This window comes from Agelaius phoeniceus, chromosome 2 (assembly GCF_051311805.1).
Source record: "Agelaius phoeniceus isolate bAgePho1 chromosome 2, bAgePho1.hap1, whole genome shotgun sequence".
NCBI classification, from domain to species: Eukaryota; Metazoa; Chordata; class Aves; order Passeriformes; family Icteridae; genus Agelaius; species Agelaius phoeniceus.
This window is the reverse complement of record NC_135266.1, coordinates 88,125,577-88,151,724: the sequence shown is the minus strand read 5'-3', so window position 1 is coordinate 88,151,724 and position 26,148 is coordinate 88,125,577. Positions and strand designations below refer to the sequence as shown.

The following is a 26,148-nucleotide window of genomic DNA, read 5'->3' as shown; positions in this document are numbered from 1 at the left end:
ATGTGGACTCCCTTCCTCCTGAGCTGCCTGCTCTACACCCTGGGGGTAGTGGCACAACCGTAAGTGCCATTTAAAAATCTGGTGATTGATAAGAATGCTGAGGGAGGGGCCAAGATAGCAGGGAGAGAGTGTGGGACCCTGTGAGTCAGCTCCTGGAAGGACTGGACATGGGGTGGGGTGCAGAGCCTTGTTGTGAATGCAGGGTCCTCCTGAAGGTGGGAACCTCTCCCATGGATAGATATCACTGCAGTACAAGAACTAGGTGAGCACTGGTGGTGGGAACAAAAGTGAGGGAGTGCAGGATGAGGTGGGTTGAAGGGAAAAGTGAAGGGCAAATGAAAAGGGCTGCAAGGCAGGGGTTGGATAAGCAGGAACCAATCTGCTATCAGGGTAGTTGAGGAGCCATGTCAAAGCAAGAAGGGCAAATTCTGTTCTGTCACCTGAAAGTATTCGTCTTCTATTTATCTGAAATGAGCTCTATACCTTCCAACCCCCCGTGCAAGGTTCTCATTCTGGCAATCTGTCCCAGTCTCTCCAGCAGAGGAGCACCTCCTAGCCTCAGAGATGGCAAACTCTCCTGTTTCCTCAGGCCAGCCTTATAGTGCCCAGAGTGGGCGAGAGGGCTCCTGGAATGTGATGATATCTTGTTTCCCCACTGCAGGAGGTACCTGATCATCATTCCAGCTGCCCTGCCCTACCCCTCATCCCAGAGGGCATGCTTGGACCTTCGTGGGGTTGAAAAGCCCATTCGTGTGGCCTTAACCCTTGTGCACCCATCTGGCAACCTCAGCCTCTACCACAAGGTCGTCCGGAACGACTGGATCTTCGAGTGCACCAGATTCCAGGTCAGAGTCATTCTTGGCAGGGATCCCTCTCTGGCAGCTCACAGCTTCCTCATTTGCCTCTCACCAAAGAAAGAGAGAACGAGGAAGACAGAAGAAATTCTCTCATTCTCTGCCCTGAGGAGGATGCAATGTCACAGCGTGTTGTTTGTGAATCTGTGATGCAGAAAGAGTCACACCTCTCAGACAGCTTCCCTCATGTCTGCTTCTTTCCAAGCTTTTCTTTCTGGGCTTGAAAGTGTACTGGAGGACTAGGAAAGACATGGGAGGGTGTAGACACAAGCTCAGCATAAATCTTTTTTATTTGCCAAACTCATGATCCTTATTTTCTTAGTTTGCACTGATAATAAGATGGGATTTCAGTCTCTCTGTTCCTCACACTCTAGAAAACTGAATTCTCATCACCATAGACCTTTTCTTCCCTTGAGTTAAATCTTCTCCATCTTGCTCCATGCAGATTCTAACAGCGGTCCCATGAAGGAGTAAACAAAATTTCTGTGTCAGAACAGACTCCTTTTTCTCTTGTCCAAGATCTATCCCAGCTGCTAAGCCTTGTTCCCTGTGCTTCCACAGACACAGCCTTCACGCCTTCAGCCACTGAGGGGACACCCTGTGCTGGCCTCCAGAGTAAGGTGGCAAAGAGCCTGGCCCTGCAGTGCAGCTGAAGCCAGAAGAGCACTGCTGTGATGCCTGCTAACCTCGTGGCTCTCCTGTTTTGTGTCCCAGGTGCCCCGACCTGCAGGCAGCCAGGAGGTGGCCACTGTGCACCTGCACATCTCCAATGGCCACTACTTCAGTGCAAGTGAAGAGAAAAAAGTGCTGATCCGCAGGGCTGGAACAGGCACCTTCATTCAGATGGATAAGCCCATCTATAATCCGGGACAGACAGGTGAGCAAAGCACAGAGCACCCTGACAGTGGCCCTGCCTTGACCCTGCCAGGCTTTGCTCCCAATTTCCTGTCAGTGGAGCGCTGAGCACTTTGTGCTATGTGGCCTCCATGGGGACAGAGCTGCAGTGAGGGACCCCATGTTTTGGCAGCAGGAGGGGCCTGGGAGGGGAGGCCTGACATGCTCTAGGAGCAGAGCTGGCTTGGAAAAGGGAGCAGACCTGAACGTGGCTTCTTGGCCAGGGCCAGGTGGGACTGGTGTGCCTACACTGCAGACAAGGAAATGTAAGAGTCACTCTGGCTGTAGCCCATGGGTAAACCCCTAAAAAGTGAAGCAGCTGTGCTGCTGCCACGTACTTAGGGCAAGCAGAGGTGAGTGGGGCTGAGCAAAGGGTTAGAGGGGCTGCAGGGCAGGCATGGGGCTGCCACTAGGGCTGGGTGTGGAGCTGTGGTTCTGGGGTGAGACAAGAGTGGGTCAAGTCCATTCCCATGTGCACTCTGTCTGTAATGTGCTTTACTCCATTTTCTCCCTCCAGTGAAATTCAGGATTGTGACACTGACTGAAGATTTTGTTCCTGTTAACAGCAAGGTAAAGCCTGTCTAAGTGGAGGCAAGGAAGTCTCCAGGCTTCAGATGGTTCTGCTTCCTCTACCAACCCCATGCCAGGGAGGCTGGGACAGTCCCAGCACCCAGGGTGGTCAATGCCAACCCTCAAGTAAACCAAATTTAAACAGCAATTCCTGTTGGCTGATGGCTCTGCTGTTGCTGTTATAGGATGGTTGCTGGTTGGTGGGAGGGTTGGATGGTGTTTGGGGAATGTGCCAGCATTCCCAGCTAGCTGAGCTACCTGAGTGCACCTGCCCTTGCCAACAAAGCAGGCAGGGCTTCTGGGGACCAGTCTGTGGGTTGCTGACCATGGGCATAATTATCAGACAAAGCTGTGCACAAACATCACTAGACTCAAAGATCCCCTCCCACAGCTCTGGAAAGCTCAGTGATTTGTGCAGTGTGTGGCACCTGAGGGTGGCAGGAGAGCCTGAAGCAAACTGCAACATTTTAAGAAAAATTAATTTATATGGGGAAGGATTCACAGGAAGTGATTACTAAAAAAATGAGAGAAAACAGTATAACCAAATTATACTGACTTGCTGCTGGCAGCAGCTCATTGTCCCCATGTCAAGGGACTGAGAGGTTGCCAGAGACTTACGTATGTGGTGGCCAGGAAGCTGCAAGGCTAATGCCATTCCTCAGTAAGCAATTATATCTGCAGCCAGCAGCTATAGCCATTTCACTCCTCAGTCCTCAAGCAATTTAGGGAGAGCCAACAGGAATTCATGCCATGACAATTAAAATACTGAAGGGCACACATTAGGGGAGTTGGACCCAATCCTTCCAGACTAAAATAAAGGGAGAGATCCTTCCAGCTTCTTTATTACTGACTTAATTTCCTCTGTCTTGGGCTATTGACGAGGTCCTAGGATCAAACACTCTTTTCTTCTCTACAAAGGGAAGGCATATATCTTACATTAATAAGATAATGAAGTATAAACAATACATTTGCTTCCATGCTTCCATGCCTACAATTGTTTCATGTACATATTTGACTGTAAATGCTTGATGTCTATGTGTGAGTACAAACAAATTAACACTGTAACTGTTAATTATGCTGTGATGAAAATTCAAAGAGATTGTGTTTAGTCAAAGCTGTTATAAAGGCTTGAGTGCACTGCAGCACTGAAGCTATAATATCTAGTTTGTAAAATAGATGAGTTGAAGTTAATATGGGTGGTGTTCACCAGCAGCTTAATCTGCACTTTTTTTTATTTCAGTGAAAACAGAGCTGCCTCTGATAACTTGTATGAAAGGTTAGAATGATGAATAATGTGAATTACATGTCAATTGCATGTTTACAGTCTGGTTACTCTCCCGAGCCCTGCTCCTGTCTCTTTATGTGTTGTGATCCCAGATTAGAGGCTCTTCACCAATACTGCCTCCTGGATGAGAGATGCAGTGATATAAGGACAAACAGAGAATTAATGGGCCTAGAAGGGCTGAAGTGTGTCCTCTCTTGTCCCTCCCTATTACTGTCAGATGCAGTCAGCATTAATTCATAACTTCCCTCCTATGCCAGGGATATTGAAGGAAGATTTTCTGAGTATTCTTCCTATAGGTGATGTAGTTTTGCTAATTATTGGGATATATGTTACAAAACTGAAGCCATTTAATATTTGTGAACTTGGGATGATGGTATTTGAGAGTCTTCCTACTCTTCCCCATTTTATTAGAGCAAATTCTAGCTTTCATCATTGTCAAATACCTACCAAAATCATCTTAAATATTCAGGGATCAAAAAGCAAATCTGAAGAATAACATAGATTTTTACTATTCCTTACTATTTCAAAGCAGCTGTCCTGTTTTCAGTAGGATCAAGCTTCTTGTATCATAATGTTTGTTACAGTACAGGGACTGGGTGGGTAAGAGAAATTTATGTGCAGGTTGCTGTGTCTTGCCAGTTTTTGACAGTGCTGTCTGTTTGTTTTGCAGTACTCCATGGTGGAAATCCAGGTGGGTGTTCCAGACTCCTCAGGTGTTATGAGGAAAGGTATTTTAGTATGGATAGTACCTAGGATGCTGTTTTACTGGTTCAAGTTGCTTTTCTTAATCTCTATGCATGCACATTCTCTGTCCAAATGCTTCTTGTTAATAAGACTTGATGATACAAATGGTTTGACTTCATCCATTTCTACATTCAGGGATGTAGGCCAGGCTTTAGCTAATTTTTATAGTCCATCTTTACTGGAGGCTGGAGGGTCTAAATGTCAGAACCTTACATACCTTCTTTTTCCATGGCTGTGCAGAGCAGTGTAAACCTGGGTGGGTCGGGTTCACCTCTGTTGGTGCTCCAGCATCACCATCTGGGCTAAAACCAGCAGGAGCCTGTGAAAGCCTCTGAAATGTCTGACATGCCTTTGAATCCAGTGGGCTCGGGGTGGAGAACAGCCAGGATTGCTGATGACTGCCTCTTCTTTCCTTCCCTTGCACCGCAGGACCCGAACCAAAACCGCATTGGCCAGTGGCTGGATGTGAGACCAAAACAGGGCATTGCAGATCTCTCTTTCCAGTTAGCTGATGAACTCTCCCTGGGGACTTACACCATCAGTGCCCAGTCCTTTAAGTCCAGCTCAGTGCAGTCCAGCACCTTTAAGGTGGAGGAACGTGGTAAGGAGAATGAAGAAAGGGGTGGAAGAAGTTTGATGCTTGTTTGTTGCTTGCCTGTCTGTATAACAATGTAAAGCCAAATGTTGTAAAATAGGATTTACTGCCTGAGAGCTATGACTGAACACAAATTTATGGACAATATAGAAATGAACACAAGGGAGATTGTGCTGGAGATTTCTGGAGAAGGTACCTTCTGGCAGATTGAGAATACACTAAACACCTCTGCAAGACTGTTGGGGAAAAAAAAAAAGATTCTTTCTTTTGTTTCCCTGTTTTTAATTAATGCTTGCTTTTACCTCATTAACACGTTCCTTCATGGGAACATACTCTTCTCTTTTGTGATCCTGTGCCCAGGTAGTCTTCTGCCTTTGGTGGAGTAACTCTGAGGTTTTTGTTCCAGTGTTGCAAAAGTTCGATGTTTTCTTTGAGGGACCAGCTCAGATTTATGCTTCAGATAAAACCTTCCCACTGCAAGTGTGTGGCAGGTAAGAAGAATGTTCAGGGGAAAGATTGCATCAAAACTGTGTCTCTCCTTCCATATGTCTCCTGTCTTTTCAGTCCATCAAAGAGAGGCAGCTCAAGAAGGGTCAAACAGAGCTATTCCTTTAGAAGAATCCCAAATAGTTCAAGAGTTAAGCTAACAGGTTCCTCCTTGGGGAAGAGGTACCTGAGCCACACATGAGAGAGAACATCCAGCTATAGGGAGACTTGCTCTAGGCCACAGATACCCTCCTCTGGAAGATGTGTCTGTTCAGCATTGAAAGATCTCATGTGGGAAAAACACTTACCAGATAAGGGACAGACATGTGGAGGTAAAGGAGCAGGAGCTGGCATTTCTTTAGGAGTTTATGCCTTTCCTTCTAACTTATATGCTACTGAACTTATTACCTTAGAAGCAGTAGATAAATTTCTCTAGTTATGTGGTTATCAGCAAAAAAGGAGCAGATGAGGGTGGGAAGGAGGGCAGAACCTCTGACACAAAGTATAAACACAAAGAAGGGAGGACAAAGAGCTCAAAAGCACTCAAAATCTGATAAGCTCATTTGTATTTGGGGCTGCATTGTCTGGAGACTTTTGATGTCTCTTTTGCCACTGATTGGTCTGACATAATTTCTCATTAATTGGGACAGTTACAATCAGGTCATATGAGGCTGTAGTAGTAAATAGTGCACACCACTCTACATCACCAGGATGGGTCATAGATGTCATCTTTTTACTGATACTGTCGGGAGCATTGCTCCAAAGGGCAAGTCAGAGAGGAGTCAAAGCAAGAAAAGGCAGCAAAGCAGGCAGAGGAAATACCTAAAAGTCTAAATCAGCAGGGCAGGTCTGATGATGGAAACAAGAGTCCTGATCATGAGAAGCCCATAGTGAGGCAAGTCTGAGGTCACTCTGTGGCTCTATTGCTGCAATTTGCTGTCTGTAGGGACACCATTTCTGCTGCTTTCCCCCCCAAACTAATATAATCACTGGGTGGATAAATCAGGTCCACTCTCTGTGTCTGCCTGCAATTCCAGGACAGCAAGTGCCCAGAAGCTCTGGGAGAGCTCCAGAGGCTGTGGGTCTGCTCCTGTCAGTTTCTGCATCTATTCCTTTGCTCCTGCATCTGTTGGATGCCAGACCACACTATTGCACTCCCAAAGTACTCAAAGTGCTTTATTTTAATTTGTGCCTGCCTGCTTGCCAGCTGCAGTAAGACCTTTGTCACCAAAGGCACCTGTGTGGAGTGATGTGCTGGACAGAGCAGGCAGTGCCTCTGCCCAGAAGCTCCTGTGGCCTTCTCCCTGCAGGTACAGTTTTGGGAAAGCAGTGCGAGGGACCGTGCATGTGGCTCTGTGCCAGAAAGCGAGGAGGTGGCCCCAGAATGCCAGCAAGGACATCTGCAGGGAATACAGCGGTCCTGTGAGTAAAACCCTGGAAGGGATATGGGCACTAAAGAAGCACCACAGAGGATGCAGTGCCAAGGGCTGAGTGAACAGAATGAACTGCTCAGAGCAGTCTGACCTTGAATGAACTGAACTGCTCCAGTCTGACTTGAACGTTTCCGGGAATGAAGCATCCACCACCTCCCTGGGGAACACGTTCCAGTGTTTCACGAGTTCTGCATTATTATTTGTTGCAGTCAATAGTTATGACAGAATGACTAATCCCTTGTACTTCTGGCCCCTTCCCTTCTCCCCAGCCCCAAATAATACCTGTCACTCCCTATTGCAGACAGCAAGCAATGGGTGTTTCACCCCTTCTGTCAGCACATCAATCTTCAATCTGACTCCCAGCGAGGAAGACAACAAACTTTATGCAGAAGCCTCTCTCCTGGAGATGGGCACAGGTACCCAGGGGCTCAGCAGGGAAAGTACAGGGGCAAGAGGAACCATTCTGGGGGTTTGAGGATTAGAGAGGGCACACATCACCCTCTCCTCCTCCCTGCTGCTGGGATCATCATGGGACATGGAGAGCTACTCTGCCAGCAGCAGGAGGATGAGGAGTGGCTGGGAGCTGGATGAGTGTTGTGGGTCCATGAGGCTACAAAGAGGCTTGCAGACAGCTTAACTAAAGAAGGAGCTGCCACAGGAGCAGCCTCCAAACCTTGAAGAATGCTGGTTTTGGGGAGGAAGTTACAGACACTGCTAAGAGGGGTTGGGAATAACAAAGTGAGATTAAACTACAGTGCAGTAGTCACCTCTGGTACTGATCCTGCTTCCCTTGCACTCTGCATTCCAACAGGGGTGCAGATCAACACCTCCAGCCAAATCCTCATCTCCAGGACAGCTGCAAGGGCAGTATTTGAGACGCCCAATGAATATTACATCCCTGGAGTACCGTACAGGGGGAAGGTGATTTTCTTCCCTTGCTTTTTTGCTCCCTCTCATTTGCCAAGGAATATGGCATATGGTAAATCTAGCTGACCCAAAGCATTTCCTGCTCCTCAGACAGAGTACTTTACCTTGCACTGTGTCTCATTGCTTGACAGTGTAGTCACAGCTGCTGCATTTCAGGTTCCCTCTTGTGTTTGCACCTCCAGTGTCTGCTGAGAGCAATGAGTGGTGTCTCAGCAGGGATGCTGGAATGCAAGGATGTCTCAGCTGTAGGCTAGGAGAGAAACTCCTCATGTTCTAGCCACACACACCTTTTGGAGCAGACAGATTTGAACCACGCTCAGCTTCACGTCAGAGATGAGGGAGCTGTACAATTCTCCTGTCTTGTTGGGGCCAGACTGAAGTCTGTAGGTGACCTACACAGGAAGGTCTATGCTTGTCAGAGATAGGAAGGTTTTGGGTACGACTTTGGAAGAAATATCTGACCTTGGCTTTCCTGCCTCACCCTGTTGTCACCAGATTAAGGTTCAGGATCACTATGGAACTGGTATGAAGAACAGGAAAGTTTATCTTGTGATAAGGTTCATGAGGCGTCGGTTTATCAAAACGTACATCACAGATGACAGTGGGATAGCATCATTCAACCTCGACACTACTGCCTGGAACAGCTCATCAGTCTCTCTGGAGGTAAACACCACCTCTGCATATGGGACAGTGAGAACCCTTGAGCTCGACCTGTGCTCCCCCCTCCTGCCCTGCAGCCCCCTGCCAGCTCAGGCCTGGGCTCACCACACAGCTCTGCACAGAGCCAGCTGGAAGGCACCAAGCCAACAGCCTTTCCCAAACCAAGCTGATGACAGCCTAACGAAGCACTGAAGCATGAACTCTTCATTTCTGTGTGTCTCTGTGCCCTTCCAGGGGAGGTTCACACTGGAGGAGTTCATGCGCACTCCTCGAAGGCCTGACTTCCCTTACACGAACGCTTACCATCACCTGCAGCCCTTCCATGTCACAACCAAGAGCTTCCTGGACATACACCCACCCACAGAAACACTGCCTTGTGGCCTGAAGCAGAATGTCCAGGTGACCTTCACACTCAGCAGGGATGACCTGGGAGAAGACACCAGCCGTATAAGTTTTGCATATTATGTGAGTAAGGGTAGTAGACAACCTGGGGGGAAAGGCTGCACTGGCAGGACCAGACCTTATTGAAAAGCTGAGGATATAATTTAGGTCATCCCAGGAGGGAGAGGCTAAACCTTGTTCTCAGGGGACTGGGTGAATGCTACACCTGGTAGGGCTTGGCCTGGCCACACTGTGATCCTGGGTGCTGGGGCTCCAGCCACCTCCATGGATAGAAGGAGGTTTCTGTCTTTGTAACACATCACCCCCTTAGCCTCCGCCAAGGCTGCATCTGGAAGTTTATTCTCCCTTTAAAACAGGTGGGGTATCCATTTTTCACTCTAGTTATTAAACAGCTGCTCAGTGGAACTTTGGTCTGTTCTGGAGGCCAGCCTACCAGAGGACAAGCACTTTAGTTATCACTCACCAATCTGCAGTGAACCCAGTACCCATACATTGTCCTCACTGAACAGACTGGACCAGAGACTCCCATGTTAAAGCCTCTCCTCCCAGCTGTGATGTCTGCAAATCTCCTCAAGTCTGGGATTGGATTGACCCCACAGTTAATTTTGGGGGTTTTATTTTGCTTTTGAGAACCAGAGGCACATAAGTAAGTGTGGATGCACTCTGGTGGCAATCAGCAGTCTGCTCATCCTATGTCCCTCCTCCTGCAGGTCACTGGCAAGTCTGGAATTGTTGTCAGGGGCCAAAGGAATATCCATATGGGGAGACTGAACAGTAAGTCGTGGCAGAGAAGTGGAAACAGTTGCACCTGGTTGGTTTCTAGGTTGGTCATGAGAATTGCTGGAGCTTCCCCCAAATTTCCACAATCTATAGGTCTGGAGCAGTCAGCAAACAGGACACAGGCAGGCTGAAGAAGCAATTGTGTCAAATGTGGAAGAGGGCAAAAAGACACAATGAAAAAATGATGGGAAGAGAGATTGGGAGGATGTAGGGGAAGATGGAATACTTAGGGTCAGAGATTGGAGGGAGAGGGCAGACAGTGCAGCAGCACGAATTGGTTTGACATTTTGAGATTATATAGCACAAAAAGAAGAAGGGCAGAAGGAGGTCTGAGTGGGCCTATGATGATAATATTCTGCCTTTCCTTCTTCAGTGCTGAAGGGCTCGTTCTCCATCCCTTTGACCTTCACTTCCAACTTGTCCCCGTCACCTTCCTTAGTGGTGTACGCCATCTTCCCCAACGGAGGGGTCACAGCTGACAGCATCCGCTTGGATGTTGCCTTGTGCTTCCAAAACCAGGTGAGACTCACCTCTGTGGCTGGGGGAGAGCTGATGAGCAGGAGTCAGGAGGCTTGAGGGAAGGAGACCCTCAGATCCTTCCAAGAGAGAACTGGGCAGAAGAGATGGAAGGGGTATCTGCAGCACAGTGCCCAGGGACCAGGAAATCTTCATCAGTGACTTCCGATAGCAGTGGCTGAGCAGGGGAGATTCCAGCTAGTCTTCCTCTTTCTGCCTGTGCCATTGGTCTGTCATCCTCCTCACACCTCTTTCTGTTTCATATTCCTTTCCTGGTGTGTTGCTCCAGGTCAAGGTAGGATTCTCAGGTAAAGAAGCCCAGGCAGGGTCAGCAGTGCAGCTCCAGCTGCAGGCAGCACCCGGCTCTCTGTGTGCAGTCCAGGCAGTGGATGAAAACATGTTGTCCACCAGACCAGACCATGAGCTGACCAGCCAAATGGTGAGTGTCTGTGCAACCAGGCAAAACCTCAGGAGTGATGGATGAGCTGGGTGAGGCAGGCAGGGGCTGTGGCAAGGGGTGCTGGGAGCCAATGAATGAGGAGGTCTGTGTGTGAAGGAGAAAGCAGGTCCTGCCTTGGAAGAAGGACAGGAACTGATGTGCATGCTAGGGGAGGATGGAGTGAAGCATCTGGAGGTATCTGCTCCTTGCCCAATCCTTCCCTGCCTGTGAGTTTGCCTAGGTCTATGGTTTGTTCCCCGCTGCCTTCCAACGTGGATACCCTGCCCAAGTAGAAGAGCATTCAGATCACTGTGCGCAGCCTCAGTCCTTGTCGTCTCTGCTACGAGGAAGGCCACAACATTCCTTTCAGGCTGACATCTTCAACCTCTTCCGGGTAATCACCGCATGATGTTCCCCAGAGCTGTTGCAATTATGGGCATCAGAGGTATTTTCTCCCCAAGCAGTCTGAGAGGCTTTTCCTCCTCTAGACTGACCCTGCTGTCTGCCCTGGCTGAACTGTGTTGTCTCAAAAGGTGTACAACCCCATTGAGTAGGAATATCCATATTTCCCTCCACATGTGCACAAAGCAAGGTGATGAAATCTTGGACCTTCAAACTCCCATTTTTTTTTACTTGAATGGGAATGAGGAATGAGTTCCTGGGCTGTGTACTGTTTGTCTACAGTATTAGAGAAAAGAAAGATAGGGAGAAATCCCAAGCATTAGACCATGGGTTGTTGCCATGGCTTAGTTGTTAGCTGCTCTTTGCCACTATTTTGGACAGGTCCCAGGCAGACCTCTTGGTGTCTTAAGGGCAGATCTCCTTCATGCTTCCCTCAGCACTGTGTCTGCTTGGGCCAGTGCTGCTCTGGGCTGCCTGGGCACTGAATGGTCTTTGTTTTTCCAGAGTAATTTGAAGAGCAGCAGTTAGTCTTCCCCACTCACAGATGCTTTTCTGCCTCCCCTGCCCTCCCTCTTTTCCTAATAGAACATGGGACTGAAAGTCTTCTCAAACCTTGTAATCAAGAAGCCCTCTCAATGCTCCCGTCGCATGGATAGGAAGCCAATCATAGGTGAGCTGCACTTTGAGCCTACCTGGGACATGAGATCTTTGGGGTTTGTTTGTGGTGAATATTGTCTCTCTTAGGAGTACCGGGTGCTGCCCCCACAGTCCACCAGACTTAGTAGGAGTGACCCAGTCCTCATAAAAAAGGGCTCTGAAGAACATCACTACCTGGATGTTCCCTGACACTAAAGGATGACACTCCCTTTCCTCACAGACAAACCCAAGCGGGACCCAGGATCTGTTTCCCAGTGTCTATTCCCACTCCTCAGGCTGTACTGAGACCCAGCTTCGGTCCCCATTTGTGGCCACAGAGACAGCCTCATGTTCTTCCTCTGTGTCTCAGTTTGCTCTTGATAACTGTACTAAGCTGGGTCATGTGCCTGCCTGTATTTAAACCATTGCTTGCTGTGGAATGTGAGCTTTGTGCAGCAAGCAAACAGTTCTAGTACTCACAGAATTATAGAAGTGTTGGTTAGAACGGCTCTCTGGAGGTTGTCAGTCTCTTAAGCAAAATCTCTGGGTCAGGTCAGAAAAGGGCTTTGTCTAACCAAGTCTTGGAAACCTTGCAATCAGCTCACTGCAAGCTGCTTCTCCCGCTATCACTCTCTTTTGCCTTCATTTCTAATCTCTCCCATGAAATCAGTCCAGTCCCTTGTGCTTTCCTCTGGAAGACTCTCCTATGTCTCTCTAACTGCCTGCTTTGCCTCCAGCCTCACTGCAAGACTGTCTATGGTTGGCAGGATTCACCTCTCGCACTCTGGTGGGACTCCTTGCTCTTTCCTTCAGGGGTGCCTTCTATAGAAGATCAAAGAATCAATGAGGAACATCGCCAATTTACAACTCACAGAAGATCTCACCACTTTTTCCCTGAAACTTGGATCTGGAATATGTACTCTGTTGGGTAAGTTATTCCTGACTTTACAAATGGACAGAAGGATGCCCCTTTGCTGTAGAGACTTGGTTGCCTTGAGTTTGTGTAAAAGAGATGCAAAGAGACCTCTGCATGCAAATTATGGGGCTCTTCCCTACATTTGTAGAGTGTCAAACTAGTAGACTTTGAGGTGCTGAAGTGTACACAGATTTAAGGAACAGGAGTATACTTCCAGTCCAAATGACCATGAGTGTACAGAGCTGGAATGCTTGGGCAGTGTCTTGCTCAGAAGAAGGACATAAAACCTTTACTGATGGCATTTAAAGAGGGTTTATGGCTCTAGGGAAAAAATTGCTGAGAAGTGCCTTGCTGTGAGCCACTGGAGCAAAAGTCATTGGCAATACAGCAGAAGCTGATCCAAGCATGAGGACCTGTGTCACCTCCATCAGCAGGGCTATGAGCACTTCTCATTCCTCTCCACTAGCAGATGAATCTCTTCAGACAAGTTCTCTCTTCCTCTCAGCTCCAATGGCAGCAGGAATGTCTCAGTCACAGCACCTGCTGCTGCTGCAGAGTGGAAAGTCAAGATGTTCTGCTTGGCTGGGAGGGGGTTTGGCCTTGCCCCAACCACGAGCCTCAGAACAGTTCAGCCCTTCTTTGTGGACGTGACGCTGCCATATTCCGTCATCCATGGAGAGACCTTCCTGATGAAAGCCACTGTCTTCAGCTACCTGCAGCAGTGCATGCAGGTGTGTCACTGTGTGGGACAGGCCTACTCTGCCCTCCAGTTTCAGAGCTCATGGTGCCAAGCCATCTCACCTGAGCTGCCCAGTCACTCACCTGCATCTGTCATTCCCGCAGATCCAGGTGGCCCTGGCTAAATCCTCAGACTTCCAGGTGGAGCCATGTCAGACTTGCAGGGACAAGGAGTGTCTGTGTGCAGAGGAGTCCAAGACCTTCATGTGGAATGTGACAGCAGTCCAACTGGGTATGGCAGCAAAAAGGGACTGGTGATGGGGAACCCCAAAACTGAAGTGAAAGAGTGTGGGAGGTCCAGAGAAGTTGGCAGAGCCAGGTCTCCTCTGAATCCTGAAGTCTGTCCTTAATGGTGGAATATGCAATCCACTATGTTTGCTTTCTTTCTCTCTTCTTAGACAGACTCACCAGAGAGGGAAGGAACTCCTAAAGAGAGGGCTATGGCAACAGCTAGGGAGGAGGACGCTGTGTGGATGTGGGTGGGGGAATTTTGTATTGCTGGTCCTGTGCTTCATATGCAATGGGAAGGGCATGCTGGGTTCTGAGGGCTGCTGGACCCTCTGTTGTTCAAGTCATTGCAGTGCAGTGAAGTCACTGCTGGTGAGATGTTACTGAGTTTCCTCATGCTCAGGGTGTCTGAACAAGCTGTCAGCACTGGCTGGCTCACCTTTACTGGCCAAACCACCATGAAGACCAACAATCCAAAGCATTTCAGGTCACTATGGGTTAAAGAGAGTTTACTCCATTTGGCCACAGGTATAAAAAAAGGACTGTTGAATTTATTTGCTAGGGACTCTGAACATCTCAGTGAGGACAGAGGTGCTGGACCCAACGTCACGGTGTGGGGGCAGGAAGCCCTTGCCAGCTGCCCTGAGGGGGAGGCACACACTGACCAAACACTTGCTGGTCCAGGTCAGTACAAGAACAGCCTCATTTCTGTCTATGATATCCCTGCCCAAGGGGGAAGGCAGCCTGAGGTGGGCTAAATAGTTTTATCACCTCAAATTTTGGCCAGCAATAGTATACCAAAGCTGTGGCTTAGATCACTTCATTTCTCCCAGGACCTAGCCAAACCTGTTCTTGAAGTACTCTTTCTTGAGCTGCATTCCTATGTCTGTGTTCTCCTGTACCTTTCCCTGCTTTTCATGCTGTACCTGAGCTTTTGTATGTGCTCAGTGGCCAGAGAGCCCTGTCCCTTGGGCTAACTCTTGATCCTTTGAGCAGTGAAGCAGGCAGACCTGCCAAAAAGGAGGAGGGTGGAGTCCCTGACCTCTGAATTCAGACTTGAACTTTCTCTGAAATGTTGGTGTCATTTGGGAATTTTATGTGTACTTTTGTTTCTCCTGTCCCACATGCACGTTTCTGCCCTGGCAGCCAGAGGGTGTGTTAGTGGAGAAGTCCTACAGCTCCCTTCTGTGCCCAAGAGGAGGTATGTGCACAGCCTCAATGGCTTCTGCAGCCTGAAATAAATACACCTGAAAGTAGAACTAAACTGTGGGAGGTCTCATGAAAGAATGTTTTGAAATTATTTTTCACATAGGAAATTTCACTTCCTATCAGCCACGGATGAATAAGAAATATTACTCCCACATGCACTGTCTCACATGAATTTGCTGCTGAGTATAAGTGGCAAAATCCTGCTCTGTAGTCTCCTTCTCACAGTGCAACCCTGGGATGTTCCTGGGGCTTGGCAGTCACCAGTGTGAGGTGCTCCAACCCTCCCACCCCATCCCTGCAGCAGTGCACGTCTCGCCAGGATGTCCTCCCTTGAGTGATGTCCAGCTGTGATTCGTGTGAGCCTTCTGAAGTGCAGTGAATTGAGCTGAAGTGAAGCTTGGTGGGCCCTTGGCCCCACCAGCAGCTCTCATGTATGGCCTAATCTGAAAAGATTTCAGGCAATGCACTTGGTGCAATGACCAGGACAGTCAGTGTGAGCAGGATGTAGGCTGTGTCCCACTTAGCTGGGCCAGTCTTGTCTCTCCAGTTAGGGGCTTTTGGCTTGGTTTTTCATGCTACACCTTTTATCCTGCTGTTATCAGGAAACGTGGCTGAAGAACCCGTGTCCCTTCGCCTCCCTGACAATGTAGTCAAGGCTTCTGCCAGGGCTTCCGTTTCCATCACAGGTAAGTGACCTCTACTGTGGGTTCACAGAGTGCTGGTCTGTGTCAGGGCAAGGCTTAACTTGGTGTCAGAGGATCCACTTGGCATGAAACTGCCCAGAAGAGAGGATGCTGTGTTTCTATTCCCTGCAAACACCAAGCTTTCAGATGTTTCGCTTTAATGGAAGAGTAATCTGCACAGGAGAATAATCCTTCTTTTTCTAGCTAGGGCCTTGGAGCAGAGACTTTGGACCTTGGCTATTTCTGTGTAGATACAAACAGTAAAGCTCAAAACCATGCTACAGCAGAAGCTCCTGGAGAGAAGAAATCTTTCTCAGCATTATAAAGTTGCAAAGGAACATTTTGGAGAGGGTACTAGGACAGGCCATCCTACCATTAAATACATCTACTTGTTTTGCAGGCCAGAACTGGTATGAAGCCAGGCCTGGCATAAGTAGCCATGAATACTGTGCAACAGAAGCCCAACAGAGGAAAACACAAGGCTTTTCTGACTGGCTGGAGGATGTGTGGACACCATCTGACTAGCACCCCTGCTGGCTTCCTCACATTTTGATGCTTGACATATGGCTGGGTAGAACAGGCCTGGCTAAAGACCTGGCATTTCAACCTTTCCCTGAGTGCTGTTACATTTGCTTGTCTATGTGACACAGACTGAGCAGGTGCAGCTCTGCTGACAGCCTTTTACAAACAGTATTTGTTATAGCTGGAGCCCTTCAGAATGCAAAAGCTGATAAGGGGAACTTATCTCCAGGGACTCCATAAAGTTGTCATGATGCCAAGCTGTAAAGAGGCAAAACAGTCACCACTCTCCATCTTGCATTCAGTTGTTTGCTTCTCTCTCCTCCTTTCTCCAGTGCTTTCCCCCTGCTGAGATAAAGCACTGTTACCCCCTGCCTGGCTGAAAAGGCATCTCAAATAATATTTACACTTTCTTTGTTTTTTGCACCCTTGAATAGGTGACCTCATGGGGTTGGCACTGCAGAACCTGGACCACCTGGTGCAGCTGCCCCATGGCTGTGGGGAGCAGAACATGGTGCTGTTTGCCCCCGTTGTCTATGTGCTGCAGTACCTGGAGAAGACGAGGCAGCTGAGCCCTGAGATCAAGGCCAGGGCAGCAGGATTCCTGCGCAATGGTGAGTGCAACAGAGCCACCCTGCCCCTCTGCCTTCCCCTGTGGCCAACGTACCAGTAACTCTTGCCCTTGCACCCACTCTGTCAGCACTGTCCCCTCTGTGTTACTGGGCTACATTAATCACTGTTCCCATCTCCCCAGGGTATCAGACACAACTTCTGTACAAGCACAGGGATGGCTCCTACAGCTTCTTTGGGCAGAAGGATGGAGAAGGAAACACTTGGTAAGCACTGCAAACATCCCTCCTCACTTCTGATTTTTCCTGTCTGGGTTAGAGCACCTAATGGATCTGAGGAAGCTGACAAGATTTCCTTTGGGATGGAGACAGAAGGAACTCTCTGACAGGGAGAGTCTGAGGCACTTGAGCCACTAGAAAAAGCAGTCAGGCAGGGCAGCAGAGTTTTTGGGAAAGTGGAACAGCAAAGATGTGGTCCCAGGGAATGAAAGGTCTTTTTTTCTGTCTCTATGCCCCTGCTGTTGGCCCACAGACAACATCAGGTCATGCTACTGATGACCTGGCAGCCAAGAGGGGTACACATGTCTGGAAAAAAATCAGGTGAGGGCAATAAAAAATCCTCTCCTCAGTGAGTGGAGAGGAGCTGCCTTGGCACAACTTACACCTATGGTGCTTGGCTAAGATAAATGGAGAAAGGAAGGGAGGAAGCAAAGGGTGAATTCCAGATTGTCTCAGTAATTTGGAGGAGATGAAGTAGAACAGGTAAAAGTAGGAGTGGGAGGGTGAAATTACTGAGTAAAGCACTAAGTAGTATGCAAGTAATATATCTGTGGAGACAGAGGCAGGGAGAGGAGACACTGAGCTGAGTCCTGTGGACCATTTCCACTTTTAGATTGACTTTCTTTATGAAAATTACTCTTTTTTTTTGCATCCCCGCTATGTCACTAGTTCAGGGACAAGCACCAGGAGACCTCTGACTTTCTCTTTGCTGGTTTTTTTTTTTTTTTTTTGCCTCTTTTTCTCACAACTAATCCTCTTGCTAGGTTGACAGCTTTTGTACTCAAGAATTTTGGCCAAGCCAGAAAATACATCTACATAGATGACAAGAACATCCAGGATGCCCTGCGCTGGCTAGAGCAAAACCAACTCCCCAGTGGCTGCTTTGCCACCAAAGGGAACTTTTTTCACTCCTCCCTAAAGGTAATGGTGGGCCAGGGCAGGTAGCACTGCTGGGGAATGACTGGAGAGATTTTTGTCAGCAGAAGATAGTGGGATCCCAAAAGATCCTAGAAAGTCATTCTGCAACCTGTGCAAGCCCTAAAGAGAAGGAAAACATGAGAGCAATGCTTTTCCTTCTGAGGAGAGGGCCCTCCTAACAGCCTGTAAGAGTGAAAGATGTGTTCCCCTCACAGGGCAACATGGATGATGAAGTCTCTCTGGGGGCCTATGTTGCTGCAGCACTGCTGGAGATGGGTCTGCCCCTGCAGGTGAGCACACTCAGCTCCCTCCTGCTCTCCTGGGCACCACCACGGGGGTATGCCAACTTGTGATTCTGGTCTTCTCCAGGCCATGAACTGGGAGGGAGCTTCTGGGAATGAGTCAATGTTTGGTCAAATGGTGAAGTCATTCCTCAAAAGAGCCAGTGTTGTGAAACTGGCCTGATGCAGTAGTGCTTGGTGGGAATGGCTCCCAGTGCACATCAGGGCTGCACTGCCCATTTTCTGAAGACAGTCTGTAAATTATTTGGTTTCTCTGGAACTATGTTGGGAAGACATAGTGTGGCTCCTAGCCCTCTATTTCACCCCTGTCAGAGTTTGGCACGTTCTCTCCTCCCAACACAGGGCAAGCTGATGCAGACTACTCTCCGCTGCCTGCAGAAGGTGGTTCACAACATCACCAACATCTACACAGAAGCCTTGCTGGCCTATGCCTTTGCCCTGGCTGGGGACTATGAGACAACCCAGGAGCTGCTGTACAAACTGGAGGAACAGGCCATCAAATCAGGTGCTGCCTGCTGGAGTAACGTATGCCGAGCTACAGCAGTCAAAAATGATATATGTATTTATATATAATGCATTTATATATAAGATACTCCTTGTATTTGTGCAGTAACTGCATTGTGTTACTGAAAATACCGTAAGGTATTTCACAAACTGTGAGAATGGCTTAGAAATAGCTTCCTCAGACTGGAGGAATTCAAGATCCCTTTGAGGAAGGAGGTAGGAGTCTGTGAGCTAAAACAAGGTGAAGAAAGTAATCCTGGCCTGAGTATAGGGAATGTACTGAAGGAGCCCTGAAAGCACTGTGGGCTTTGTTTCCTCTGAAACCCAAATTATGTCCTCCCTAAACAGCCTTCATAATCCTTTTCCTTCTGCAGGAGGACAAATCCACTGGAGCCCCAAGCCAAGCTCTCCAGCCTCCACAGACTTCTGGCCTGGCACTCAGTCCGTGGACATAGAGCTGACCGCCTATGTGCTCCTGGCCTACCTGTCCAAGGCACGGCTGCACGCCGGTGACATGACAACCGCAGCTGCCATCGTGGCCTGGCTGACCCGGCAGCAAAATGCCGACGGGGGTTTTGCCTCCACCCAGGTAACAGCAGCTCCCTGTGGAGCCTTTTGTAGCCCAGCTTGGCAGCACAAGTCCTCTTGAGGAATTCCTGTTCCAAGCCGGTGCCATTACGGCGGATGCTTTCAGAGGAGCCTGTCTCTCCCTCTGCAGGACACGGCTGTTGCCTTGCAAGCCTTAGCGAAATATGCAGCGAGGGCGTTCAGCACCTCAGGGCCGGCCGTGCTGAGGGTGCGGTCCCAGAGGGCCTTTGGGAAGGCGTTCCAGGTGAGCCGGCAGAGGCGGCTGCTGGTGCAGCAGGCGGCGCTGGTGGAGATCCCGGGGCAGCTCCTGCTGCAGGCCCACGGCAGCGGCTGCGTCTTGGCTCAGGTGAGCAGGTGGGATGAGCCTGGGCAGGGGAGGACTCTGCCTTTTTTCTCCTGCGCGAGATCATGCCTGTGTTTTCTACTCCTGGCCCTTATCCTGCAGACAGTGCTGAGGTACCACGAGCTTTCCCCACGGACTCCTGTGACCTTCACGCTGCGTGTCAGCACGGAGCTGAGCAACTGCAGCCAGGCGAACCCGCGCCTCTTCACCGTCCGCGTCCTCGCCAGGTGACTCCAAGGGCTGCTTCCTGCTCCAGCAAGATGGAGTGAGCTTGGGGACAGCAGCCAGGAAGGTCTCAGGGCTCTGATGGAGAGACCCGGCCCTTGGGCTGAACAGGACAGACAGAGGGAGAATCGGACAGGTGGAAGGCTTGGAGGGGAAGGTGCTGTCTAACTCCTGTGAGGGGGAGCAGTGGCTGCTATGGCCCCAGTCCCAGATGGGACACCTGGCTCAGGGCGTGGTGGTGGAGGGAAGAGGGGCTGGGAGGGCACTCTCCTCACAGAGTCAGACCCTCTGTCTGCTTTTTCTTCTCCAGCTACATCGGGAGCAGAGTCACATCCAACATGGTGATCATAGAGGTCTCCCTGCTATCTGGATTCATCATGACTTCCAGATCCAGAATGTTGGTAAGAACTTCGGAATAAGAAAACCCAGCTGTGGTAAATGGATCCTGCCTGCTTGCTCCTGTTGAGAATTGTTCATTTCGGGCCAGGCAGTAGCTAAATTTGTAGCTAATTTTGGTGCAATTGCAACCTTTGCTGTTGCAATTGCACCAAAACTTCTTGTTTTCCTACAGCCCCCACAAGGGAGGTCAGAGTGGTTCATCTTCTCCCACTGGCAGTACTTGGACTTGGGCCAGAAACAAAGTGTACTGCTGGGTGTGCTGACACCAGGATCTGTTTGTCAGAAAGTCTAAGACAGGATTTCTCAGAGATACTCCAGCTCTAGCTAAAAAGATTCTTTTGTTTTCCAATTAAAATTAAATTGGAATTGTTTTCCAATTAAATCATAAATTTAATCACAGCCCTCATACAGGTCTTTAAAAGCATTTGAACACTCAGTGAGATTAAATAAGAACGTCTACTGGTGCCTGCACCCATTTGCTCACCAACCTATCAGTCATACATACCACTCACACAGCCTTTGGTCTCCAGAGGGGGAGATTCCTCTGCCCTGGGCAGGGTCAGTGGGGTTCATACATGAGATGCTCACAAGGGATGTCCAAGAGAGACTAGCAAAGATATAACCACTGAAAAATGCACAATTCCACACAGAGTTCAGCTCTATACCTTCCCTCCATAAAAAACTGGCTCCCTCAGGTCAGGAATCCTTAAGGAAAATGCTCACAAATTTCATTCCATTATTGTTTCCTATCCTAGCTGGAGAACAGAACCATTGTTAAGAAAATAGAAGTGAAAGCTAATGTGATCTACATTTATCTGGAGAAGGTAAGTGAGAACAAAAGCATTTGGTGGGGCACAGTGAGAGCAAAAGGTCAGAGGACAAGGAGCTGTGTGAGAAGCCTGAGGCTGGTCTAGGTAAGAAAAGAGCCCTGGTAGAATTGGGGGCAGAGGAAGATTGCCCAATTTCATTGTCATTGGATTAGAATATTCCTACACAATTTTGTGAAAATTCCTAGCACAATATTGTGTGCTATCTCTCACACAATACTCCATTTTCAAGTCAGAATCTCTAATGGATTGGAGAAATGTAGTGCATGAAAACATTCAAATCAGGGAAGATGAAGATGCTGTGACTTCTTTCTCCCCATTCCTTGCTAATTTCCTTCCATCTCCACTAGCTCAATGATGAATCTCAGACTTTCACTCTGCAACTGGAACAAGTAATTCAGGTGAAGAACCTGAAACCAGCCAGCATCAAAATCTATGATTACTACCAGCCAGGTGGGTTGCAGATTTCCTATTATTTGGGGGCGGGCAGGTAGGTTCCTGATTCTCTGGCTGGGAAGAGACATGCAGCCTTCTCTGAGTGCATCCATGTGTAATCACCTTCTTCATTTCCTTCTGCAGAGGAGCGAGCCTTGGCTGAATACAGTGCTGTCTGTAGTTGAGGTAGGCAGCAAGTTCCTGTGTGACACAACAGTGGCATCAGGAAATGGTGGGTCTTGGGCAGGAAACATGGAGTATAAGCAAAGACAGGAAGGGGAATGGTAAGCAGTGGGGAACATGTACCCAGCTAGAAACAGGAAGTGTCTGTTTCTAGGTCTATGGATCTGGTTTTTTTAATGCTCTATCTCCTCCTGTGCACGTCTGCACCTGGAGGGGCAGAGTTTTGTACATGAGCAGAGGTAGAGAATTAATTTTTCCCAGCTGCTTTTAAATGCTATTTTCCTGGTTTGGGAGAAAAACAGTAAACCTGAATAATCATTCAATCAGACAGTTCTAGTCTTCTACTTTTAATAAGATGCCACACACAGTCTGAGCCTTCCAGGAACTAACTGCTCAGCAGGAAATTCCAAGCATTTTCTCTTTTCTTCGTATCTCCATGTGACAGTTGGCAGGGGTGACAAAGGACTGATGGTAGAGACTGCAGAGGAGGGATCTATCCTTGTTCCTGTGAAGACAACAGAGGACAAAAAAAAACTTCATGAAGTATTAAAACTAACCACTGGGAACTTAGGGGCCTTTTTTGTACCTTGTGATCGAATAGTACTGTCAGGCCAAGAAGGACAGAGCTCTTATCACCCAGAGGGTGGCTGGGCACTGGAACGGGTTTCCCTGGGAAGCGGTCACAGCACCAAAACTGATGGAGTTCATGAAGCATTTGGACAATGCTGTGAGGCACATGGTGTGACTCTTGGGGCTGTCCTGGGCAGGGACAGGAGCTGGGTGATCCCTGTGGGTCCTTTCCACCTCAGAATGTTTTATGACCTAAGATTCTCTCTCACTTTATCTATGCAAAGCTTATGTCACAATCTCTGGTAAGGGTGTGGAGCCTGTGGCAGACATCCCAGGACAGGGCTGTGTGCCTCCCTACAGGTGATTCATGCAGCAGGTGGTTTTCCCTGTCTTGTGGGCTGTAGGCAGGAAAGCACACAGGTGCAAGTGAAAGTTTAGAGCAGTGGCAGGCATTGGTCAAACTTAAGCTTTGTCTTTGCTCAGCCTGGGAAGAGGATGGGCAGGTGTCCATTCCCTAGTGTGGATCAGAAGCCAGGCTGAGATGGAGAAAGGCTTGGCACTGAAACCTGGCCTGGCCCTGCAGTAAAGATGAGCATGGTACGTTGTGTGCACAGGGCTGGAGGGATGTGAAACTACAGGGAAAGTGCCAGGAAAGGGAACTGTGGTGGCTTGAATAAAGTGTAGTTGATGCAAAGGGCCAGGACTGGTGATAGTAATTGGTACATGCAGTCCTTGTTTTCTGGAACACATTTCCAGCTTTGTCATGATCTTGTCACATTAAATCTTCTACTTCAGTTCTCTTTCCCTCAGTTTAACCACTGGGATACAGGAACTCACCCTTACTTGGCATTGCAAATTGCTTTCTACCCTGGACCTGCAGTCTGGCAAGTTTCTTGAGCAAGGGCCTTTGCCTGCATCTCCCTCCCCTTCCATATTCTTCAGGACCCTGCCTGTGATAACAAAAGAGGTGTTGGGCCCTCACCTCACTTGCACGGGACACTGTAGCTCATCACTGCAGTTTCTTCTGAAAGACAAGAAAGAAAGTACTGGTGAGACACATTGTCAAAACCCCACAAAAGCAATCCAGCACTGAGCCACTGTTCCTAGGAGAGGTGTTCCCTCCATTTACAGGCTACAACTCCCCTCTCTGTGACACACAAAACCACTGGTGTGTGCCCATGACTCTGAAGCTGGTCAGGATTCACCCAAGGCAGGAGGCTGCAAGTCTCCAAGAGCTCCATCACAGTTGTGAATTCCACACTTTCTCAACAAATAGCAATCCCTGACACATTTCTAGCTTTTCTTCCCACTAGGAAGCTCACAGAACAGAGGACAAGTTGGTTTTGGTTTTATTGTTCTAAGGGGGCCCTTACTCTTCTGAGTCATCCCCCCACTATGGTCCCTCTGCTTTATCTGTCTCCCACAAAGTAAGTGCTCAAAAGCACAGCTCCTTACTCCACTCTTGTTGGGAGAGCCAGACCCTCAGTGGTTCTACACACCAGCTTCAGGCCTGCAAGTTCTGGAGCCAGAGGGAGGAGGACCTACCATTTTGAACACCAATGGGTTAAGTTCATGCCTAGAGAGCTTCTAAGGGACAGTCAGTTAACGAGGTGAGAGATGGTATTGTCTTAGACTCAACAAAATTCAGAAATTGTCTTTCCAGAAGTACATTTGGGTGGTTTTTGCAGTACAGCATCTGAGCTCACCTGGCATATAGTAATCATAGATCTTGATATTAGCTGGTTTATGATCCTTCACTTGCATGTCCTGCTCCACCAGGAAAGTGTAGGTTTGAGGCTGTCTAGTCAGCTAAGACCAAGAAATGCAAGGATTAAAAACAAAGGGTCAGAAAAGTCCTGTAAGACAGCCCCTTTCACCTACTTGCACTCAGGCTCTGTAGAAACCACACCACTGTAACACATCTGTTCTGCTTTCTAGTCCATCTCAGAAATATCTTTTACTTCCCATTCTGTGACTATCTCCCCTTTTTGGTCACCAAATTTGACTCAACTCATGAGGAACATCAAAAACCTACGGAGTCAGTGCGCACTACCTATATGGTGTGCTAGTGTTCCCCACCAATCCCACCTTCCCATCCAGCTCTACTCTGAGCTCCTTCATGCACCTGGCCTCAGTGGCTACTTTCTTATTCACAGTTACATCAGCTCTTATTCTTCAGTCTGACATAACCCTCATCGTTAAGCAGACAAATACAAGTTGTGGACCAACATCTGCTGTAGGGTAGTAGTTACATGACCTGCTGTTGATTGCAGTGCACCTTGTGTTACCTGGCAGCTTGAGCTGAAATATTTCTCTGCATTTTCTGCTCTGTGCTGTAGATGTAATGAAAGCAGCAGCTCTGCAAGCCTAATGCATCCATGTGACACTAACCCACCTCCTATGGGGCCAACTTAGCTCAGCCTACTGACAGAAACTGAGGATGAAGAATCACAGAAATGCTCCTTAGAAATGCTGGAGTTTTAAATACATGCTAGGTCTCATTTCTGGTGCTGTTTAGGTATTCATGGAGCTAGAAAAAGGCTGGAGTGGTTGTTAATCTGTTGATTCATGAGTCTGTGGAGAGCACTTCTGTTCACACAACCATCTGGTTTCGTTTCAAAGGATCTTGGCAAAATCCATCAGTGATCTTGCGTGCTCTCTGCTGCATTCAGGTTGCTTAAGAGCTTTCTAAGATTTCAGGCTTGCTTGGATTTGCTAGATGGATCTTATTGCTACTCCTCAGTCCTAACCAGGCACCATAGATATGGACTTTCAAAAGTCACTTAACAGTGCCAACAGATGTAGGCTTAACGTGAGAGTTTCCCATGTTTCACTCAACTTAAGTAGCCCTGTAAGTGGCTCTACGGATGAGCAACTGCCAACTAACACTTTTCCAGATCAGCAAATGTGGCTGGTATGCAGGAACAACAGCTCTGGATAGTTAAAATAGTAGTGAAACCAGTAAACAAGAATAAAAGCTGTCAGTCCATAGCCCCTTTAATGATGATGTTAGCCCAAATTACACTTACTTCCTCCAGGTAGAGAACGACTTGGTCAGCTTTGCTTTCAACTTTCTTCACTAAAGGCATTTTCTTTAGCTGAGAATAGGGGGAAAATATCAGAAAGCCTTTAATAAAAAGCAGAAATATTCAGGGTTGTTTGTCCTTGTGAGAGTATGGGCAGATATTTACATGGCCAGGGAAGCTGTTGATGTAGGGAAAGGCAGGGTGCAGCTTGGAAGAGACTTTGAGTATAAGGATTTCTTAGGAAGAAAATAACCTGTTTCTCTGCCCACAGGAATGATCACATTTCAGCATACAGTCCTGCATTATGGACATCCATCACTGTTCCCATCCCAGCTGGACACAAATTCACAATCTCACCTCTTCCAGTGAACCTGCCACGGGGCTGTATCCAGACAGCAGCTCCACTTGGATCAGGACCATGTTGGTGGACACACGGTTCCCTGTGTAGCTGCAGCAGGAACCCAGGGGACAGCACTAATGTTACTTTCTGAGCCATGATCTCCAGATACTCCAGCCCAGCTTTGGTACTCAGGTGGAGGAATGTGCCTTTCTTTTCAGTGTTTCTCCTGTAAGCATACCTGTTTCTGCACTGTAATAAATCTTTGTGCTTCCCTTGATCTTGCTTTTAATTGTGCCAAGGAGAATAAGTTCCTTGGAAGGCTTATGGTGTTACCTTCTTTATGCATGGCAGGGAATATCAGATCCTATGCCTGTTCTCTTGGCAGTTCTGTCCCAGGCCAGGTGGGAGTACAGCAGAGGAGACTGGTGTGACAGTCAGCCGGGAGCAGAGGAGGGAACACTTAGGAGTAGGTGGCAGTCCCACAGGACCTTCACATCATTAGTGTTTTGAGACCTAATCCTAGACAGGGGTGAGACCCACAGACCTTGGGAGGATTTGTGGTGAGGGGCAGGGGACAAGGCAGGACTACAGCCTGAGCCACCCCTCTGGGACCTTGTGCCTCTCACCCAGCTGGGGAGAGCACAGTGGGGTCACCTCAGCACTTGGACCCCAGGAGTGAAGGGGAACCCTGCCAGCAACAGACTGGTGTGGTGCCAGAAGCCTC

General features: G+C 48.5%; 2 protein-coding genes across 2 annotated transcripts in view; one reads left to right on the top strand and one right to left on the bottom strand.

The window, feature by feature from the left end:
• Positions 1-25,592, top strand: LOC129134718 (alpha-2-macroglobulin-like protein 1). The gene is made up of 36 exons (XM_077174127.1): positions 1-59; positions 662-845; positions 1,569-1,731; positions 2,266-2,318; positions 4,274-4,294; positions 4,777-4,948; positions 5,349-5,433; positions 6,739-6,850; positions 7,163-7,277; positions 7,673-7,782; positions 8,284-8,451; positions 8,683-8,913; positions 9,561-9,624; positions 10,004-10,149; positions 10,436-10,585; positions 10,827-10,979; positions 11,573-11,657; positions 12,437-12,551; positions 13,045-13,270; positions 13,383-13,509; positions 14,068-14,189; positions 14,652-14,706; positions 15,317-15,400; positions 16,354-16,530; positions 16,671-16,752; positions 17,529-17,685; positions 17,898-17,972; positions 18,327-18,489; positions 18,863-19,077; positions 19,207-19,422; positions 19,522-19,646; positions 19,955-20,045; positions 20,799-20,867; positions 21,221-21,323; positions 21,450-21,491; positions 25,356-25,592. Exons 1-35 carry the CDS (start codon positions 1-3, stop codon positions 21,488-21,490), a joined length of 4,314 nt encoding a protein of 1,437 aa, XP_077030242.1. The 3' UTR covers position 21,491; positions 25,356-25,592.
• The window catches only part of LOC129132189 (alpha-2-macroglobulin-like protein 1), a 24,256-nt gene continuing 19,979 nt past the window's right edge, over positions 21,872-26,148 (bottom strand). Inside the window, exons 32-36 of the mRNA XM_054651222.2 lie at positions 25,442-25,532; positions 25,088-25,156; positions 23,765-23,867; positions 23,041-23,082; positions 21,872-21,993 (exon numbers count right to left, since the gene is read on the bottom strand). Coding sequence (XP_054507197.2) covers positions 23,042-23,082; positions 23,765-23,867; positions 25,088-25,156; positions 25,442-25,532 — 304 coding nt within the window. The 3' untranslated portion in view covers positions 21,872-21,993; position 23,041. The remainder of the gene's footprint in view (positions 21,994-23,040; positions 23,083-23,764; positions 23,868-25,087; positions 25,157-25,441; positions 25,533-26,148) is intronic.

What these genes read in the sequence shown, in the direction of transcription:
- LOC129134718 (XM_077174127.1), top strand. Translation starts at nt 1, where the DNA reads ATGTGGACTCCCTTCCTCCTGAGCTGCCTGCTCTACACCCTGGGGGTA. An exon ending in CCTTGTGCTTCCAAAACCAG is followed by an intron (nt 10,150 to 10,435) that starts GTGAGACTCACC and finishes GTGTTGCTCCAG; the next exon opens with GTCAAGGTAGGATTCTCAGG. An exon ending in GATGGAGAAGGAAACACTTG is followed by an intron (nt 16,753 to 17,528) that starts GTAAGCACTGCA and finishes TCCTCTTGCTAG; the next exon opens with GTTGACAGCTTTTGTACTCA.